Source organism: Apodemus sylvaticus, chromosome 8 (assembly GCF_947179515.1).
Source record: "Apodemus sylvaticus chromosome 8, mApoSyl1.1, whole genome shotgun sequence".
In the NCBI taxonomy this organism is placed as follows: domain Eukaryota; kingdom Metazoa; phylum Chordata; class Mammalia; order Rodentia; family Muridae; genus Apodemus; species Apodemus sylvaticus.
The window spans coordinates 9623141-9644769 of record NC_067479.1 but is presented as its reverse complement, the minus strand read 5'-3'; the positions used below and the strand labels follow the sequence as shown (position 1 = coordinate 9644769).

Below are 21629 nucleotides of genomic sequence, written 5' to 3'. Positions count from 1 at the left end.
GTTTTGGTTAGCTGGGTCTAAAGAATCAGCTGTGTTTAACAAGATACCAGAACCACTAAAGCAAACCTTTGTGTTACTAAAGCTATTGATACTAGTTAGCTGGAGCTAAGAAGAATAGGGAAATGGGAAGGGGTTGATTGGGGAACAGGGGGAGGGAAGAGTGACTTATGGGATGTTTGGGGAGAGGGGATCATGGAAAGGGGAAATCATTTGAAATGCAAATAAAGAATATATCGAATTAAAAAAACAACAAAAACCTAAAACAAAATAAAAGTCCTGAAAATTAAAAAAAAGAAAAAAGGAAATTAGTGAAATATTTTAATGATTAGATAAAACAACTTTATATGTTAGTTGTGTATTTCTGATTGGCTCCATTTAAATTTTGCTAGATAGGAATTTTACTAAGTTCATGTTGTTTATTTACATAGGAACTGAGAAGGGTGGTATTTTCTCAGTCTAATGGTCTCCCAGTTACTTATGTAATGTGCACTATTGGACCCTGCTTTACAGGATACTATTAATATGAAAAGCCCAAGTAGCAAGTCCACTGAGACAGAGAGCTTGGTGGTTCCTCAGGCTTGAGAGGTGATACAGGCAAATGGTAAACTGCTACTTACACAAAGCAAGATTTGTTAATTTGGATACTGTCTCTGTGCCCTCTAGTTAGTTTGGCTAACATAGTTTATCTATGTTGTTGATTTTCTCAAAGAACCTGCTCCTAGTTTTGTTGACTCTTTGTACAGTTCTCTTTGTTTCTACTTAGTTGATTTCAGCCCTGAGTTTGATTATTTCTTGCTTGGGTGTGCTTGGTTCTTTTTGTTCTAGAACTTTCAGGTGTGCTGGATATGTTGCTAGGGTAGGATCTCTCCAGCTTCTTTATGAAGGCACTTAGCGCTATGATTTTCTTCTTAGCACTGCTTTTATTATGTTCCATACGTTTGGGTATGCTATGCCTTCATTTTTTTTCATTCTAGAAAGTATTTAAATTCTTTCTATTTCTTCTCTTACCAAGTTATCATTGAGTAGAGAGTTGTTCAGTTTCCATGAGTATGTGGGCTTGCTGTTGTTTTTATTGTTATTAAATAGCAGCCTTAGTACATGGTGATCTGACAGAATGCATGGGATTATTTAAATTTCCTTGTATATGTTGAGGTTTGTTTTGTGCGTGATTATATGGTCAGCTTTGGAGAAGGCACCATGAGATGCTGAGAAGTCCCAGACACCAGGGATGTGAGAGGCTCCCATGACCCAATGGGGATGACCTTAGCGGAAATGTCCCACAGTGGGGAGATGGAACTAAAATAGACTAGCTTTAGTAGATAAACATTGCTCCATTTGAGACGTGGGGATACCCACACATCTTTGAAATTCTTGACCCACAATTGTACACATCTAAAAAAATGGAGCAGAGAGTGAAGGAAAGGCCATCCAGAGACCCAGCTAACTTGCTCTCCATCCCAGGTATAGGCACCAAACCCAATACTATTACTGACGCTGTGTCTTCCTTGCAGTATTAGCTTAGTTTGGCTCTTGTCTGTGGGGCTCTACCATCACCTGGGTGAGACAGCTGCAGACACGTACAGCCAACCATTGGCCTCAGGTTGGGCACCCCTATAGAAGAGCTAGGGGAAGGGCTAAAAGAGCTGAAGGGGATTGGAACCCCATAGGAAGGGCAACAATATCAACTATCCTGGACCCCTCAAAGTTCCCAGAGGCTAAGCCACTAACCAAATATTGTTTTGGGGCTGTCCCATGGCCCCTGGCACATGTGTAGCAGAGGACTGCCATGTCTGGCCTCAGTGGGAAAGGATAGGATTGATCCTGTAGAGATTTGATGCCCAGTGTGGGGGATGCTAGCAGGTACGAGGTGGCAGTGGGTGGTTGGTTGGAGGGCAGCACCCTCTCAGAAGCAAGGGGGAGGAGGATGGGGTCAAGAACTCTGTGGGGGTGGATGAGAAAGGGGGTAACATTTGGAATGTAAAAAAAAATAAAAGAATTAATAATACAGGAAATCAGAAACAAAGAAACCAAGATTTGTTTTGGAAGGGGTTAGAGTGGAAATCATAAAATTTGGTAGTGTGGTGTTGTACAATTGGAGATATACTTAAACTCCCATTTCAAAGGGAAATTTTGTGGAACACAAATTACATAAAAAAGGGCTTATAAAGTCATTGAAGTTCATAGTAAGTTATAAGAAAGTGACTGACTGATTTTGAAAATACATTTGCACAAATGGAAAACCACTACAATACAGTGAATAATTTCCATTTTGAAGGCTTTTCTTCTGTACTTGTGTTGGCATGTGTTCTAGAGGCTTTATGAACTCTTTTCAGCCACAGGGAAACATTAGATAGATTTTAGAAACATTGTGCTCTTAATGCTTCAAAGTCCCTTAGAAGAAACATCTCCTTGTATAGTAAAAGTTCTGTTTTTCACACAAGAAGTAAACTTTAGGATCTTGGAAAATGGCTTTTATTACTTCAGATAATTTAGAGGCAGGACTTCATGGGAGAATAATCTTACTCATTCTAGACTCTAGCTAAGCTGTATGGCATGCTTTTAAAGTAAGATGTCCAGTGAGGCACAGGGTGTATACCAACAGGTAAGTGTCCCCACAGTGTCGGAATTCACAAAAGATGATCTTCCTTTCTGCCACTGCTTCTGCTGTATTCTGAACACAGAAGTCAGAATAGTCTTTCCAATATAGAAAGTGAATCATGACAAAAGACTTTCCATGAAGCCCATTGACCTTATAGTAGAATCTAAAGGCTTTATATTAGCTTCCAGAACTATGCGTGTCTGGGCTCTCCTCCCACCTTGCCCCCATGAGAACCATTCTTGGCAGTTCTTGGCTCTCCATACTGGGTCTGATCTTGGAGGCCTGGCTGGGAGGTCCTTTATTCCTTTGAATCTCACTGCTTTGTTAGTGAGTGAAGTAGGCTCCGCATTGGAAGCCACCCTTTAGACTCCTCAACAGATGATTATAGACACCTCACTTTGGGTTTTATTCTTCATCTGGATGATTGTAGAAGTCCTAATTAGTGACTTTAATGTTCACTATTTGAAGTAATTCAGTCTCAAAGACCCTGCTCTACACGATAATATCAACATGAAAAACCCAAGTAGCAAGTCCACTGAGTCAGAGAGAGCTGACTGGCTCCTCGGGGCTGGGAGTTGACGCAGGCAAATAGGAAACTGCTGCTTACACCAAACAAGATTTGTTTTGGAAGTGGTTAGAGTTGAAATCATAAAATTTGGTAGCATGGTGTTGTACAGTTGGATAGGTATCCTTGTAATAATTACATACTAACTACATGGCTCATTTTCATTTTCACATGGCCCACAGTTATTATTTATTGTTTTTTAGTGTTTAATTTTAGATGCCATGAGGGTAGATGTCCCTTTTTTGTATTAATTACTCTAATACTAGAATCTAGGTCTTGCAATACATGCTCTTTGGTTAATTTTTATTGGTCAACTGATTTTAAATATAGCTTTTCTAATACATTTCCTCAGAAAGAAGAATTCTTTCCAAATTCATCTGTGTCTCCACTTCGGCCTTCCTGTGTCTATATGAAACATATGAGTGCCTAAAGTGCCCTTTCTGGTGTGCATATCCTCCATCTGCTACAAAGGTCCTTCTGTTTAGTCTCCCTTCCGTTCTCCATCGCACTGGATAGGCCTGCAGCTCTGACAATTTATGTTGTCTTACCTTTTTATTCCCAGAGCCTATTAAAATGTTGGACAATATTTGTTGAAATGATACGACTTCATATTTGATAGTAGAAGCATCATGATTTAATGCACTAACTGGATTTAATTACATTCATTTACAGTTTTTCACTGAAACTTAAATTGCTAGCATTTCCTGTCCCCCATGAGAACACATCCACAGAACTGCTATAATTTCTGTTTCTTTTAATGAATAAACAATATATAATGTCAGAGCTCTTACACACATAACTTGGTGCCATTGATATTATATACATATATTTCTCTTAAGCCCTGGCAAAATCCTATTTATCAGATTGGGTAGTTGGAAATAAGGGTAAGATTAAAATTAACAAGCACGAAAAACACATCATAATGGTCCATGTGATTTTCTATAAATGGTTCTAGGTGAATTATGTATCTAGTTTTCAGCTTTCCTTTATCAGCCCAGAACTGAAGCTAACAGGCATTTAGCATCTTCATGCTATGGGATAGGTGTTTTCAAAGACAGAAGATATTTCTAGGTGCTGGAGAAAGGTCAAGTCTCCACTGTCAGTATAAGTGTCTGCTAAATGCTGTGAGATTATGCCTCATTTAAATAATTCTTTCTGGTCATCTTTTTTTTTATTCGATATATTCTTTATTTACATTTCAAGTGAGTTTCCCTTTCCTGGATTCCCCCCTCCCCGAAAATCCCATAAGCCCTCTTCCCTGCCCCTGTTCCCCAATCCACCCCATTCCTACTTCCCTGTCCTGGTAGTCCCCAACAGTGCTGCACTGAGCTTTTCCAGAACCGGGGGCCACTCCTTCCTTCTTCTTGGGCATCATTTGATATGTGCATTGTGTCTTGGGTATTCCAAGCTTCTAGGCTAATATCCATTTATCAGTGAGTGCATACCATGAGTGTTCTTTTGAGACTGGGTTACCTCACTTAGGATGATGTTCTGAAAAAGCATTTGACCAAATTCAGCATCCTTTCATGTTAAAGGTCTTGGAAAGAACAGGAATTCAAGGCCCATACCTAAGCATAATAAAAGCAATATACAGCAAACCAATAGTCAACATCAAACTAAATGGAGAGAAGCAATCCCACTAAAATCAGGGACTAGACAAGGCTGCCCTCTCTCTCCATATTTAGTTTATATAGTACTTGAAGTTCTAGCTAGAGCAATTAGACAACACAAGGAGGTCAAAGGTATACAAATTGGAAAAGAAGAAGACAAACTATCACTATTTGCAGATGATAGGATAGTATAGTTAAGTGACCCAAAAAACTCCACTAGAGAACTCCTACAGCTGATAAACAACTTCAGCAAGGTGGCTGGTTATAAAATTAACTCAAGCAAATCAGTAGTCTTCCTATACTCAAAGGATAAACAGACTGAGAAAGAAATTAGGGAAATGACACCCTTCACAATAGCCACAAACAATATAAAGTATCTTGGTGTGACTCTAACCAAACAAATGAAAGGTCTGTATGACAGGAACTTCAAGTCTTTGAAGAAAGAAATTGAAGAAGACGTCAGAAGATGGAAAAATCTTCCTTGCTCTTGAATTGGCAGGATTACTATATTAAAAATGGCCATCTTGCCAAAAACAATGTACAGATTCAATGCAATCCCCATCAAAATCCCAATTCAATTCTTCATAGACTTAGAAAGAGCAAGTCTCAAGCTCATCTGGAATAACAAAAAACCCAAAATAGCTGAAACTATTCTCAACAGTAAAAGAACTTCTGGGGGAATCTGTATCCCCAACCTCAAGCAATACTACAGAGAAATTGTGTTAAAAACTGCATGGTATTGGTACAGTGACAGGCAAGTAGATCAATGGAATAGAATTGAAGATCTGGAAATGAACCCACAGAATTATGGTCACTTGATCTTTGATAAAGGAGCTATAACCATCCAGTGGAAAACAGATAGCCTCTTCAACAAATGGTGCTGGTTCAACTGGAGGTCAGCATGCAAAAGAATGCAAATTGATCCATTCTTCTCTTCTTGTACTAATCTTAAGTCCAAGTGGATCAAGAACCTCCACATAAAACCAGACACACTGAAACTAATAGAAAAGAAACTGGGGGAGACCTTTGAGGACATGGGCACAGGGAAAAATTTCCTCAACAGAACACCAATAGTTTATACTCTACGATCAAGAATTGACAAATGGGACCTCATTAAACTACAAAGTGTCTGTAAGGGAAAGGACATTGTCAAAAGGACAAAACAGCAACCAACAAATTGGGAAAAGATCTTTACCAACACTACATCCAACAGAGGGCTTATATCCAAGATGTACAAAGCACTCAAGAAGAGAGACTCCAGAGACCCAAATATCCCCCTTAAAAAATGGGGTACAGAGCTAAACAAAGAATTTTCACCTGAGGAATATTGAATGGCTGAGAAGCACCTAAAGAAATGTTCAACATCCTTAGTCATCAGGGAAATGCAAATCAAAACAACCCTGAGATTTCAACTCACACTAGTCAGAATGGCTAAGATCAATCTGCTCATCTTAAGAATTCTTAAAACTATGATCTTGTGGCTCACTGATGTTTTTAGATGTTGGTGGCTAATCTTTGAAATTGGTATAATCTTAACGCTTAGGAAAGCTATGAGCATGTGCCTCCACAGGTCATTAAAGGTTATCTCCATGCCGTTTATGTAATAAAGTCTCTCTTTAGCTTCTGGTTAAAAATCTATTAACTGTGTTTTACTTGATCGCTGAAACTGACTTCTAACTGGGTCCCTCATTTTGTCCCTAAAATGCTTTAGGAAGGGCTCATTACAGGTATTTTGTGATTATGTGTTTGGAAAAGGTAATGGACTTAATGGATATCCATAGCTATCTAGGAATAACTCCAAGTTCACCTAGAGACCTGACACTGATGGTATTTTCCTCAGCATTGGGATAAAAACCTTTAAAGTTACCATGGAGTGGGTCATGAAAACTGAGGTCCTAGGAACCTGCCTTGTGCATTTGCTTGAGCTGCACTTGTCCCAAGTAAAGCACTATGGAAACAGAAGATGAGACATGGGGACTGTTTACAAGTGGTCTGTGCTCCTGGAGATGAGAATATGATTACAGGAGGCAAACATCACTTTTGGAAAGATGCTCTTCCATCTCCATATTTTCCATCTTCCCTAGCATTTAATTAGTTTTCCAAACAACCTGAAATTCATAATATTCTTAGTGTGTACTTGGGATTATTTCTCAAGTATCCTGACCAGTAAGCATCCACATAAATTCTATAGTTAAAAGAGACAAAAGTTAAAGGAGAGGAGAGATGGAACCAGAGACAGAGGGAGAGTGGTGTAGGATATTTGATCAGAACACCAATAGCTTATGCTCTAAGATCAAGAATTGACAAATGAGACCTCATAAAATTACAAAGTTTCTGTAAGGCAAAGGACACTGTTCAAAGGACAAAATGGCAACTAATAAATTGGGAAAAGATCTTCACCAACCCTCTATCATCTGATAGAGGGCTAATATCCAATATATACAAAGAACTCAAGAAGTTAGACCCCAGGGAAACAAATAACCCTATTAAAAAACGGAGTACAAACCTAAACAAAGAATTTTGGCCTGATCATACCACAAACCTTGAGATGGTGTTAGTTACTGGAAAAACTTGTTTCAAGTTTCTGTATGTCTCAATCCTTATCAAACACCTCCGATCCCTCTGATTGGAGTACAGACACACCCTTAGTACTCACCTTTAAACCCAAAATATGAGGACAAAGTTAGTTTGTAGAAAGAAGCACCTGTGTTGAAAGAGACCTCTAATTGAATGTCAGAATAAGAGATGAATCAGGGAAAGATTTGAAAGAATATGATATGCACAACTCTTTTCCACAACCTGGACTACCTGGTTGGGCCTCAGTGGAAAAGGATATGCTTAGTTCTGTTGGCACTAGATGTCCCAGGTTAGGGTGGTGCCCAATGGGGCCTTCGTCCTCTCTGAGGAGGGGAAGGGATAATCTCTGAGAGGGATTTGTAAGGGTGGGACTTGGAGGGAAGGGGGCTAGAATTGGGATGTAAAGTGAATAAAAATATGGAAAATAAAGTAACAAAAGAAAAAGAAACATGCTTTCATACAATCAAGCCATTTCCTTATTTCGTCATTGATAAGGGACAGGTCTGCCCATTGTGTTGCCAGACCTGGGCAAGAGCTCCTAGGTTCTATAAGAGCACAGTCTGAGTAAGTTAGTAAGCAGATTTCTTCCATGACCTCTCCTCCAGCTCCTGTCTCTAGGCGCCTGCTCTGCTCCTGTCCTGACTTGCTTTGATGAACTGTGATGCAGAATCTTAAGTCAACAGACCTGTTTCTCCCCATGTTGCTTTGGTCATGTTCTTTCATCTCAGCAACAGTAATGCTAAGACAAAGGCCTCTTGTTATATTTATTCATATCCTCTTTTTAAATGGCGACTTCCTTGCACGCTGAGGTAGCCCACTGTATTAGTTACTTTTCTATCACTGTTGTTAAGAGCACAACAAAGCCAACCCTAGAAAAAGAGCTTGTTTGGGTGCATAGTTCCCAGGGAGAAGCATCCATGGTGTGGGGAGTTGCACCTGCTGATAGGAATGGAAACTGAAGGTTCAGATATTGGACTGTAAGCAGGAAGCAAAGAGAGCAAACTGGGGGATGGCTCCTGATTTTGCCACCTAAAAGTCCCACCCCCAGCCCTAGTTATATGCTTTGTCTGGCAAGCCCACATCTCTGAGACCTCCCTCAAACAGCACCACAAACTCAGAACCAAATGTACAAATGGTAAGAGCCTATGGGGAGCATTGTGGGTTGGTGTGTGTTTGGGTTTTTGTTGTTGTTGTTGTTGTTTTTTTGTTTGTTCTTTTTGTTTTGTTTTGTTTTTGGAGGGTTGGATAAGATTTGAGACACAGTTTCTCTGTGTAGCCCTGGGTGTTCTGGAAGAACTCACAGAGATTACCCACCTCTCCCAAGTGCCAGGATTAAAGGCATAAGCCACCAGTGCCTTATTCAAATCACTGTGTCCACTCCTCTGAGATTTACTGCCATTGCAATTAGAGCATAAAGAGGGGAAAGTGCCTATATTTAGAGAGGTTTTCAGTTGTTTGTTTTTACTTGGTTGTTTGAAATCTTTTTGTCCAATCTTTCTCAACCTCCCTTTGTCTCCATCTCTAAATGTTGGCATGTCTAGGAAGAGTCTTCAGCATCTTCTAGTCTTTTCTCAGATGCAGCCCACAGTGGATATGCACATTTAGATACCTTCCTCAACCTCAGCCTACAGCTCTCTGTTCCCATTATGACCACCTGCTTCTGGAAAAATATTACTCCTTAGAAGGAGAACATCACATTTCTCCTATAAATCCTCTCTTAGTTTTCTCTCTCTGATCAAGTGACACTTAGTTTGCCTTTATTTCTTCATATAAAAGATACAAGAACTCGATCATTGGATTGTGTATTCAAGTCCCGGTATCTCCATTACTAGTCATGTAGATCATCTACTGATGCTTAGTTCTCCTTCAGCACCTTGGGTAAAGCTGCCAATCATCTCTCACCAGCACACCCAAAATGTCCCCCAGGACCGACTCTTTCCGCCTTGTTTATCAATGTCTTATATCAGTGTCTATCAGTGCCCATACTTCTCTGCATATAATAGCCATGGCTTATTTACTTTTTGTAGATTGTGTATATATTATGTATATTATGTATGTATGGTATGCTCACCCGTGTGTTTGCATGTTAGTACGTGTCCCAGACCATAGGCTTGTGCTTACACTTTGCATGTGTGTGCCTGTGCATGTATCTGGATATACCTGTGGAGGCCAGAGCTTGGTATTAAGCATCCTTTTTGATCATTTTCCACTTTTATTTATGGATCCAGTATCTCACTGAAGTAGGGGCCTGTGTGTTTAGTTTAATTACACAGGCTGTCCCTGTACAGACCTCAAATGTTCTGAGATTATGGTTCTGGGGAAGCCAAACTTCAGTCCTTGTACTGTTTTGGCAAGTATTGCCCCTCTGAGTTGGCTTTTAGACTGGCCAAGGATATTTTAAAAATAAACTACCCCGTGCTATCATCAGGACCACAATTGTTCAATGACAACAAAGGCACACCCATTGCCAGAACACAGGGGAAACTATGTGATGTGGCTGAACTGTCTCTGCTGTCGGCCATCTCCATACTCCCTTGGACTATGTAGCCTCCTTCCATTTTAGAGCTGTTCCTGTTTCTGTTCTCCACAGCTGACACTTCTTCCTGAAGCTTATAACATGGCTTCCTAATCACCCAGGGCATAGTTTAAGTCTGCTTTTTAAATAGTTCATTCTTGATTACCTAGATGGCAATCCCCCCCATACCCCACCATCATATCAGAGATCCCTTTTATGTGAGTAATTATTCACTTTCATATTGTTGATATGAAAGAGCATGACAGAAGCAGGCTATCGGAGGACAGGTTTGTTTGGATTTACAGTTCCAGAAGGAGCAGGGATTCGAAGCAGGGCAGCAGTCAGGCATGGTGACTGAAGCAGCAAACTGAGAGCTCACAAGTTCACCCACAAACCGGAAGCAGGAGGGTTAGGTGATGCTCACAACAGTATGGGGTCTTTAATCTCTCAAGGGCTGTTTCCATTAAGGGGATACCTCCTTAAATGTCTGAGTATTCAAATATCTGAGTCTATGAGGACATTCTTACTCAAAACACCACGAAGTTTAGATATTTTGTGGTATTACAGAGCTTTTAACCCTTGCACTTGACAGGCAGAGACATGAGGATTTTCATTGACTTTGAACCCTGCCTGGTTTATAGAGAGAGTTCCAGGTCAGCCAGGGCTATATAGAAAGAGACTGCCTCAAAAATCTGAGTGGGGAGGGTTAAGTACAGTTCTTGCTTCCCTCATGAGAATACAGGTTCTGAAGGTTTGTTGCTATATATTCTCATCTCTTAGAAAAATATCTTATGAATAATAAATACTCACTTTTTTGATTAACATTGTGCTTTGTGTAGTGAAACAAGGATGAAAAGTTTTGCTTTTTATTCCTGGGGACTCACTAGACTGATGTGTACCTTTAACAGCAATGGAGTGATTCATGATGGAGAGATGGAAGGAAGGAAGGAAGGAAGGAAGGAAGGAAGGAAGGAAGGAAGGAAGGAAGGAAGGAAGGGAGGGAGGGAGGGAGGGAGGGAGGGAGGGAGGGAGGGAGGGAGGAAGAGAGGAAGAGAGGAAGGGAGGGAGGGAGGGAGGGAGGGAGGGAGGGAGGGAGGGAGGGAGGGAGGAAGGGAGGAAGACAAGTGAGGAAGGCAGACAGAAGGGAGGCAGGACAGAGGAGCAGGAAGAATTTAAATGCTGGTTCATTTTGTTTCTGTTGCAGACTATATGATAGCTTAGGGGATGCTACCCCATGGTGTTGCACTTTTCCCTGAGCGCATAGGCCTTAGAGCGCATTTGGATTTTTGTGAAGACTTCTTGTATGGGTGCATCGTTCACTCTAGTGGACAAGCTGAATATACCTTAAGAAGTCTTAAAGTATATGATGTTAAATAGACTCTTATGTAAGTGTGACTAATAATGTCAAAGAGGACTGAAATGCAGAAGCTCCCTCTGGTGGCTTAATTCATACACATGGGAAAAACACCACGTGAGTACAGACTGGCAGGGCCACTGCCAACCTCCTTCCTCTTGCAGCTTAGCATCACTTCTGTCCCTGTCCTCTACAAACTGGCCACCCGTGGAAATTTAGAATTCTCTTATGGATAAAATATATTAAGGACTGTGTTTTATGGGTTATCAGTGACATTTGAGTCCTACATAAAAGTCACTACTATATTCTTCACAACCTTTAAAACATTGTTATTGTTTTTACCTCTAAGGTTTTACTTTTTTTAGTTTCATTTTGTTTTTTGTTTTGTTTTGTTTTGTTTGTTTTGTTTTTTGGTTTTTCGGAGACAGGATTTCTCTGTGTAGCCCTGGTTGTCCTGGAACTCACTTTGTAGACCAGGCTGGCCTCAAACTCAGAAATCTGCCTGCCTCTGCCTCCCAAGTGCTGGATTAAAGGCATGTGCCACCACCGCCCAGCCCTAATCTTTTTCTATACTGGGCTTCTATGTTTATTTGCACTCTGAACTTGTATGAATAATGTCTATACTATTGGCACAGTGCTAATAACATTGTTTTAGGGAAGGATTTCCTGGTATTGATGAAACTGCCACAGTCCTCTTTCCAGTTTTGCAGGACAGGAGGCATTTATTATAATTTTTACCTTTCTTCCTTTGCTAGATTTTTCTTTTTGAACTTTATGCTTGCCATATTTTGTAATTTCATTTTGCTTTTGGCTCTAAATAGGTGGGTTTGTTCAACAACTTCCCTTAAGAAAATCAAAACAAAAAATACCCTCTAATCATTTAAAGCATTTAATTCTTTAGAAATTTCCTCAAACACAAATTTAAAAGAGAATGCGTTACTTCTAGAGGCAATTACACAAAACTAAACTTGCGCTGTCTTCTTTTATTCTACTTGCTATTCATCCTGGTTACCATGACAAAGATGGCAGCAGTTCTAGTGTCTCATCTCTTAACATGTGCAGGACATCCACCTGTAGCCAGCTCCTACTGATCGTAAACACTGACATCCACGTATAGCTAGCTCCTACTCACTGTAACCATGGACATTCTACTCACTGTGACATGGAGGGACTTTTCCTTCCCCTTATTCTCATTTTTCATGGGCCCTTGCTGAACTGTATGTAGAGGGGGAACCAGCCAAATATGTCCATGAAGAGGCTATAATATTTCCATCCGTTTGTCCATTAACCTTTAGCACAACACTGTAGTCCACGAAAAGAAACTTAATTATAATGAGACTGACATTTAGCTGCCATCTCTCCAGACTTCTTCCCAAGTTCTGGTCCAACTAACACTGGATTTACAGAATGAAGATAGGATCATGGATTTATCTCTGTCTGGACAAGATAGACTTACTCTGGTGGGCTTTGCCCTTAAGAAGTTTATAAAATCACGAGGGCATGATGGCCTCACTTTTTTTCTTAGAAGTGAAAAGTCACCTATCAGTCTCCTCCTGGGAATCTGAAACTACCTTTTCATACAGTGCAACACACTACATGATAAAACACTGTACTGATTTATATTTTATTATTATTCTCATGAATATTAGAGTCATTTCTCATACAATATCTCCTAAGCTAAAACAACAGTTTTCAGCATACAAGGTGCTGTTTTATGCTACAGAATTGTCTTATCTGTTAGGGTAAATTAATTAATAATCATATATAGAACATCCATATTTTTTATTCCAATTTTTAATATTCTTAAAAGGTTGATGTTCAATTTTACAATCTTTTCCTTATGCATATGTACCCATGGTTTGTTTGAATGTTTGTGTGTGGAGACGCACATGTGTGCAGGTGGACAGGTATATATACATGTGGAGTCCTAGTGATGATGCTGGCGGTCTCCCCTAACTACTATTCATTGTATTGATTGAATTGGGGTCTCTCAGTGGGACCCAGGCCTTGCCTGGCTTCTCCACTTAGCAGGCTGGCCTTGAAGATTCATTGTCTGCGTCTTGTGCACTGGAAATACAGGAGGTCAGCCATGTCTAGCTGACATGTATGTGCGTTCTGGAGATCAAGATTCTGGTCCCCATGCATGTATGACAAGCACTTTAATCACTATCTTTTAAGTCCTTGATTTTTACTATTATTAATGTATTTCCTAAGATTGCCATTGCTTGAGAACCAGAAGCCTGGTAATAGGTGTGAGATGGAAACACTGAAAAGGTGTTCTTTGCACCTTTCAGTAGAAATCTTTGGTCTGGAGACTTGAGAAAGAGTGACTGCACAGGAGGCAGATGGGGGTGCTCGGCGGCTGATGACAGTGCCACACTTTGTGTGTGATTCTACGATTAAATGAGAATGGGAAAGTCAGCGAACTCATGAACAGTTGTTGCAGCAAATACTTGATTGGAGTGGAAGACGTGACATATGCCTTAGGAGTGAGGCGGAGAGTCATTTCAAGGTGAGATGGGAACTTGAAAATCAGCGGGAAGCCAGAGATGGAACTTAAAGACAGAGTTGACAAGCTTTACAGAAGAAAACAATTTCTTTTCGAGATACTTCAGACTGATTACAGGGGAGAAGAGTTGAGACCAGGGAGGAAGAAAAGGAGGAAATTGCAGTGTAAGGCAAAGATGAAAATCTGTCAACAGATGTGTGAGGGTTTTTTCAATAGGAAGAAGGCTTAAGTATTGAAATGTACTGTGTACATCATCTCCCCTCAGGGGAGCAAAGGTGGCAGCCTAAGGCCCTGCTATCAGATGGTTTCTTGCTCTCTTTCAATAAAATGTGAAGAAGAGCTCCCAACAGAAAGTCAAGAAACAGGGTCTTTGAAATTCACTTTCTGTTACTGAAATATTCTATGCTTCTGTATCTGCTGGTGTCTTTGGACACAACCAAAGTTATTCTCTAAGTTTTAAGCTAATGCTTTTTTTGGTTTTTTTTTTTTTTTTTTTTTTTTTTTTTTTTTTTTTTTTTGGTGACGTGAGGATGGTTTTCAACTCCTTATATTACTAACTAGCAATCAGTTCAGTAGAAGATATGGCTTTTTCTCTAACAAGGGAGCAGGGGGACTGAGATCGTATTTCTCTTCACTTGTAAGTTGAAAGTACTTTGTCCCTCTCTCGAATTTACAAAAGAGAAAACTAAGACTCATAGAAACTTCAAGTTTCATTTTGCCTCAAGCCCCTGGGGCCGACCACAATGGATCATGATTATTTTGAAAATACCTCAATAACCTCCAGACATATCCACCATCAATTACATTATCTTCTCTTTGGTTCCTGGTACTGGTGGTTGTTGACAACATATCTTCCTTTTTCTTTCTATTTCAGCACATAGTTAATATATTTATACTTCACGATCACTATTTTTCAGCCCGAAGTACTAAAGTTCATTTTGAATTTTTAATACCTTGATCTTTTCTCTTGAAATATGCTAAATCCAGTTGATTTTACTTTTGTCTGCAATCTATGAACACCATCATTAGGCTAACTTTGGAATTAATTTCCCCCTCCTTGAGAATACTAGCAGTTTTTAACTATATTTTTTATATTTAGTAGACAATTTTCCTCTAGTTTAATTTATACAATGCTGCGTGGTACATTTGTAAAATTCCCACTTCTGGATTTAACTGTTCAACTTGGCAAACAACAGGAGCTTTTGTCTAATAAACACATTCTTAGCCATGAAGAGCTCCCCCAACATGTCTCTAGCCTACTTTCCCAGCATAGTTTTCTTTTGCTGTTTCCTGTCCAAACTCTTCCTCTCTAGGAAAAACAAAATGGTAGCCACAGTCTGCATCAGACCCGTATTGTCTTACATCTCCCTCTCTTAGGGTTTGTCTTCCTCCTCAGCACTACCCTTTGTTCTGGGGGAGATTATCAAATGAGATTACATAATCTATTTCTGTTATGGTAATCTTCCTTTTCTGCCTTCTTCTCCTGACTCTGGATCCTAATGTTTCTCTGCAGGCTTGCTCTTCCTCTTTTCCACATTCTGGCCATTATCCAGCCTGTAATGGTGTGAAAATATCAATTTCCTGCTCAAAAGTTTTGTCTTACAAGTTTGTTTCTTGGTATCCAAATCATATGGCATCCCCTGTCCCCACACCAGGAGAAATGCTATACTGTATTCTATGTGAGTGAGTTCTAGAACAGCCAGGGTTACACAGGGAAAATCTGTTTCAAAAAACAAAACAAAATAACAAAAATAGTTTATTGCTTTTAAAATGCTCTTCTACCAATGATAATTTACATAGTTTGCATAATGTTCACTGGAAAAATCAACTTAGAATCTAATGTGTCAACAAGACTCATGATAATATGCAGTTCAAGAGGAAACAGCTTGGTTGAAACAGACACAAAAGCCCTGTGCCAGAATCATGAAGCGTTTCTTCTTGTCTAACTTTTATTCTTAGTTCTGGGACCTTAAATACAGGGGGAAAGCTCTTGAACTTGATAGTCTCACACATAAGGTGAAAACACAAGAGTGTTCCAGAGATATAAAATTCTCCATTTCTTTGATTGTTCTATATTGGGATTATTAAAATAATTATGAATATATTTCCTCCTCCCATTCATATTTATTTTACTTCTAACATTGGTGAAGCTCCTGTGCTGAAATTTAGGGGAGGCAAAAATTAACTTACTTTTGCCTTAATAGAGTTTATGAGTTAAAACAGAATGAGATCTTCTACATCATCCAAAAGCATTTGTTTATTGAAAAAAAAGGAGGTCCGGGGATGATAGTGTCTTCTGGGTGTGTTTGGGTATCTTTTGGGTTTGGAGAAAGATGGAAAGTGAGAAGCATGAGATTACCCCCAAAGGGATTCAGTTGCCATGTATGAAACTTTGAGCATCTGTTAGGGAAGGGCACATTGAACTGTGTTTCTACCATGAAGCCAACTCCTAAACAAGCATTTATTAAATAGCGTATGTCAACTGCTGGAGATACATCCATACCCACGGTTGAATTAAATTCTGTGTAAAGCAGCCACTGCAGTTTTTCATGACTGTAACAGAAGGAGGACAGTGCTAAAGTCAATAGCATACTTGTAGTTGCATAGGAACTGGGCATTTCAATTTACTTGAGATGTTTGAGGCAGTGCTTCAGGAAGTTATATCTGAACAGCAAGTCAAAAGATGAACCAAGAATTTGAAAGACAGAAAAATCAAACATAAAGATTCAGAAGAGTCTAAATTACCAAAAGGAATACAACAACTTACCATGCATATCTTATATGTGAATACATTCTGTACGAAAACACATACAATCCAGTACTTGGAGATATGTCTGCTTCTGTCTCCCTAGTTCTGTGTTTGAAGGAGTACACCACCATTGCCTCGCTGCAGTCATTTTTTTTCTTTTTCTTTTTTTAAGACCATAGCATCCTTGTAATTATATCAGAGTAAGAAGAAAGATATAGAGGAATTATGAAGTGAGATTGTATAATACTATACAATATTGCATATACTCATTTTCAACAAGACATGGTGGTAGAAGACTACTACCCTAGTTATTTGAGAGGTTGAGGCAGGAGAATAGTGAGGTCAAGGGCAGTCTGGGTAACTTGGGGCCTTGCCTCAAAGTAAAAAGTGCAGGCGGGCTGCAGATATGAACTTATAATAAAGTTCTTGCCTAACAAGTGTGAGGTCCCAGCTTCCCTCTGTGAATTGCAAACAAAGAAAGGACAGATTCACTGTCTGTTCTCAGAATATAGTGTTTTAGGACGCACTCAAACTTGAGTGCCTAGTCATCAACAATTTACATTATCTTACCAAAATGTAAAACACAATGAATATCTATTTTGGGCGAGCAATCATGTTTATACAAGCAATTTAGTTTTTACTTTAATTCTTGATTGTTGGATAGTATACATTGTAGCCTGTATCAGTATGCATGGATCTAGTTTATCATTCTTGGCACTAAATTCAAATGCATTGATTGTAATGGTTAAAAACCCACAAGCATTGTAGGTATCCTCGTTTCATGGTCTTGGGAAAGCTGTCACAGATTCGTAACTGCCTTCTGGTGTTTTCTGTTTGAAAGGTGGGTAAGATGTGTGGCCATCCAGTGAGGACACCCACACAGAGCCCTCGTTGCACCTTTGATCCAAGCAAGGAGAAGCATGGAATGAAGATGTCTACAAGGAGCGGTGAAGAGACACTTGCCAGCAGAAGAAAGTAAGACCTTTGTTTTACAACCAGAAAGGGAGAAGAAAGTGAGCCACCAATTCTACAACAGATCAGAATGTGTCCATCAACCACCCCAGCGTAGCATGGGAGGAAAACCTCAAAAGCCATTTTACTTTATTTAAAAACATAGTGGCTCATGGGCTGGAGAGATGGCCTCTGTGGACACCTATACTCACATGGTAGATGTGTAGACAAATAGGAACCTGTATACACATACAAACAACAGATTTAAAAAGTTTTAAATTCAGTGGCTTAACCTTTCTCCTCAATTTGGAAGACTGATTAAGCTTGTGAGAACTGTGGTTTTGTAACTATTGGAATTATTCTTTATTATATTAGGGCAGATCCAGGAACATATGACCATTGCATCATATTTAAACTGAGGAGTGCCTTAACTGATTTTAGTTAACTGTAATCTGGTTTCCATATAAATTAGTGGTGAGTGTGTTGAACAGTATAAGACAATGTTGCCATACCATGTGATCCATGCTTCTGAATTTTTAGGAAATTGAATAGCAAGAATTTCATTTTTTTCCTAAATTTTACCTTCAGTGGCAGAGTGGCCACTTGTCAATACCAAGCGGTAAGCACTAAGCAGATTGTAATCCACTCTGCTCATAACTCTTTCACTAGGCAAATTAAAACTTTCTCTAGTATCCCTTTTGTTGGTAAATGTCATTTGATATGAAAACCTAATCAAACTATAGAAAAACCTTTTTTTTCTTTTTAATATTTAGTTGACTGTGCACCTCTTAGGAGAAATAGTGGTTTCTCTGTCTTTGCCATATAAATGTAACCCATTTCAGAATATCACATATTTTGTATTAGTTTGGATATTTGTTTTGAATATCTTTTAGATAATCTATAATTGTTTTCTTTAAAGATTTATGCATTTAGTTTATTTATATGTAGCTGTCTTCACACACACCATAAGCAGCCATTGGATCGTGTTACAGACAGTTGTGATCCACCATGTTGTTGCTAGGAATTGAACTCAGGACCTCTGGAAGAGCAGTCAGGGGTATTAACTGCTGAGCCATGTCACCAGCCACCAATAATGTGTTTTATACAGCTTTCTGCATATAGTATCATCTGGTTTCTTGTTGTTATCTTTTTAGTTAATTAATTATTTTTATTCTTCTCTCATACATTCCATCCTGACTGCAATTTCTTCTCCTTCCACTCCTCCCAGTTCCTCTCCTAGATTCACTTGTCTTGCATTTACTTTAAAAAGAAAGAGAGAAGGTGTATCAACTGAGCATGTATAACAAGTTACAATAAGACTAGCATAAATCCTCATAGCAAGGCTGGAGGAAGCAACTCAGTAGGAGAAAAAGGTTCCCAAGCACAGACAAACAAGTCAGAGACACCCTAGCACATGTGTGTGTGTGTGTGTGTGTGTGTGTGTGTGTGTGTGTGTGCGTGCGCGCTGTGGGTTGTCCTGTGGTATCACTGATCCTTCTGCCTTCTACATTCTTTCCTCCCCATCTTCTGTAGGATTCCTGCCTAATGTTTGACTGTGAGTCTCTGCATCTGTTTCCACCAGTTGCTGGATAAAGCCTCTCTGATGACATTTGGGCTAGGTGATGATCTGCATATAGTAGAATATCTTAGGAATCATTTTATTGACTTTGTTGCCCTCCCAACCATGTTTGGTTCTACCCTGGGTTTCTGGATACCCTGCCTTTGTTTGCTGGCTATCTAGGCAGTATCAGGCATGGGCACCCTCTCACAGTATGTGCCTCAAGTTGGACCAACCATCCTTTGGCCACTCCCAAGAGTTCTGCACCATCATTATCCAAGCACATCTTATAGGCAGAATAGATTGTAATGTAAAAATTTCTGTGGCTGTGTTGATGTCCCAGCCCCACTGCTAGGTGCCCTCCTAGGTTATAAAAGAAGGCCAGTTTGGGCTCTGTATCCCTTATTAGAAACTTCTCTCAGATTATTCTGATAGGTTCGACAGTCTCCACTACACAGCTTTTATAGCATGCCACTGCCCCCCCTCATGTCTCCCAATTCCAATCATCTCTGGCAGTACACTCTCCTTTACCACCCCCCCTCTGAGATGATCCCTTCTTGTTACCACTGCATCCCATCCCTGACCCCCAGTCCCCACACAAAAGTTATTGTTTCCCCTTCCTATTCATCCCCTTGATATCTACTTGTAGGTATAAAGAGATATATAGCCTCTCTCTGGATTGTAGCATGACTGTCCTTTACTAACAGGTAATGTCCACTCATAAGTGAATACATATCATGTTTGTCTTTCTGAGTCTGGGTTACCTCACTCAGGGTGAATTTTTTTCTCTGCCATTCTGTTTCTCTTGAATTAGTACAGAGGCAGAATGTCACTGTCTAAGTCAGCTTTCCCACGTGATCCTGAGCAAACTGGTTGATCCTATTCTTACTAGTGTTTTTCACTTAACACTCAATCAGATTTCACACAGAGGCAGTGTTATGTGCCATTGGCCTGGCCTGTGATTGTGAATCACAGCTTGCTCTGAGTCACACTTTTATTCATTAGTTATTACTATGATAATTTTTCTTGAAGGGCTTTTGCAAAATTTTGTAACTCTCTTTAGTATGCTTATTTATCAAAAATTTCTATGTCTTTTCAAATAGGTTTTATGATCTTGTGGTTGGGTTGGAATTGGACTTACTTCAAACATGTTGTTGATTTATTGCTTAATATGTAGTGACTTTTCTGAACTTTATTTCTGACAGTCCACAGATAGGTCCATGTTTACATTTGGGATTTTGTTAGAACTGCCATGTCTTCTTGAAAGCTGCTACCTCTGTTAATCTCATCTGGACTATATACTCTTGTCTAACATTTTAGATGGTCTCTGTAAGAAGCTATTGTTCACATGTACAAGAGACAGTCGATTATTTATGGTAACTAAAAGAGGCCAATAGTATGTCCATAAATAAAAAGAAATGGACATATGATATGCAAAACTTGGAAGCATTATGTAACAGACACAATGAGCACATTTCCTGTAGGGAAAATGGTGATGGAAGAGGAGAAGTGTGAAAATGCGGAGGGATGAAGAAGGTGTGCTGCTCCTGTAAACTAGAAGCACATGCATAGGAAACAGCACTTGGCAGTTCTAAACCGTCATGGAGGCGATTTCTCACACTGAACTCCTGTATTCCCACACAACAGATCAGAGAAAGAAAAATGTAATCACCCATAAGATACGCCACACAAACATCAAGGAGATAAGAATACACAGGCTAGTTTTTCTTAAAAACAGAAGATCCAATCTACATTCATCTTTACATTACAGAATCGCCCACTCTCAACACCACCACCACTTTAACCATAACAAAAGAAACCCCTGTTGCACAAGTTCTTTCTGTTGCTGTGACAAAACATCATGGCCAATGCAGCTTATAAACAGAGTTTATTTGGCTTTCAAAAGTTCCAGAGGGGTAAGAGTCCATGATGGCTGCGTGGTTAGGCTAGAAGCAACAACCTTTGGGATTGGGAAGCTGAGACACACAACTATAAGCACTAAGTGGAAGTCTTACCAGGCTGTGAAATCTGAGCCCTGCCCCAAGTGGTATGCTTCCTCTAGCAAGGTTGCATCTCTTTAACTTCTGAAAACACCAGCACTGGCTAGAGACCCAGTGTTCACAAACCTGGGTCTGTAATGGACTTCTTCCATCAGTGCTCCCACATCCTCTGTGGACTTTTGTAATGCAGAGTTCATTCAGTCCAACTTTAAAGGCACTACAGTCTTTCTCAGTATTAAAACTTCCTGAAAGCCTAGTCTACAGAGTCTTTTCTGATACTCAAAGCAATCTTTTAATTGAGACCCATTGTACAATTGAAGAATTATATACTCCTATATATGGTGGTTGAGAATATACATTACTGTTCTAAAGTGGTTGGTGCTGTGTTTTATAAAAATAAAGAGAGAAGGAATATGTTTTGTAGAGATGTAGTTATGTGTGGGGGAAGGGAACACTTTTGTGGGCCAATGCTGAGGCATCCCTTCCTCCTGAGGGACCAACACACAATTGTATAGTATAGAGTTTATTCAGGGAATGGAGAGGAAAGTTGAAAGGGTAGTAGAGACAGAAAGGCTGAGAGAGAGAGAGAGAGAGAGAGAGAGAGAGAGAGAGAGAGAGAGAGAGGGTAGATGCTGGCCATGA

The 21629-nt window shown here is 39.7% G+C and overlaps 1 protein-coding gene across 1 annotated transcript in view; it reads left to right on the top strand.

The window, feature by feature from the left end:
* Window positions 1–21629, top strand: part of Gpc5 (glypican 5) — a 745602-nt gene that overhangs the window by 296068 nt on the left and 427905 nt on the right. Inside the window, 1 exon segment of the mRNA XM_052190712.1 lies at window positions 17320–17453. Coding sequence (XP_052046672.1) covers window positions 17320–17453 — 134 coding nt within the window.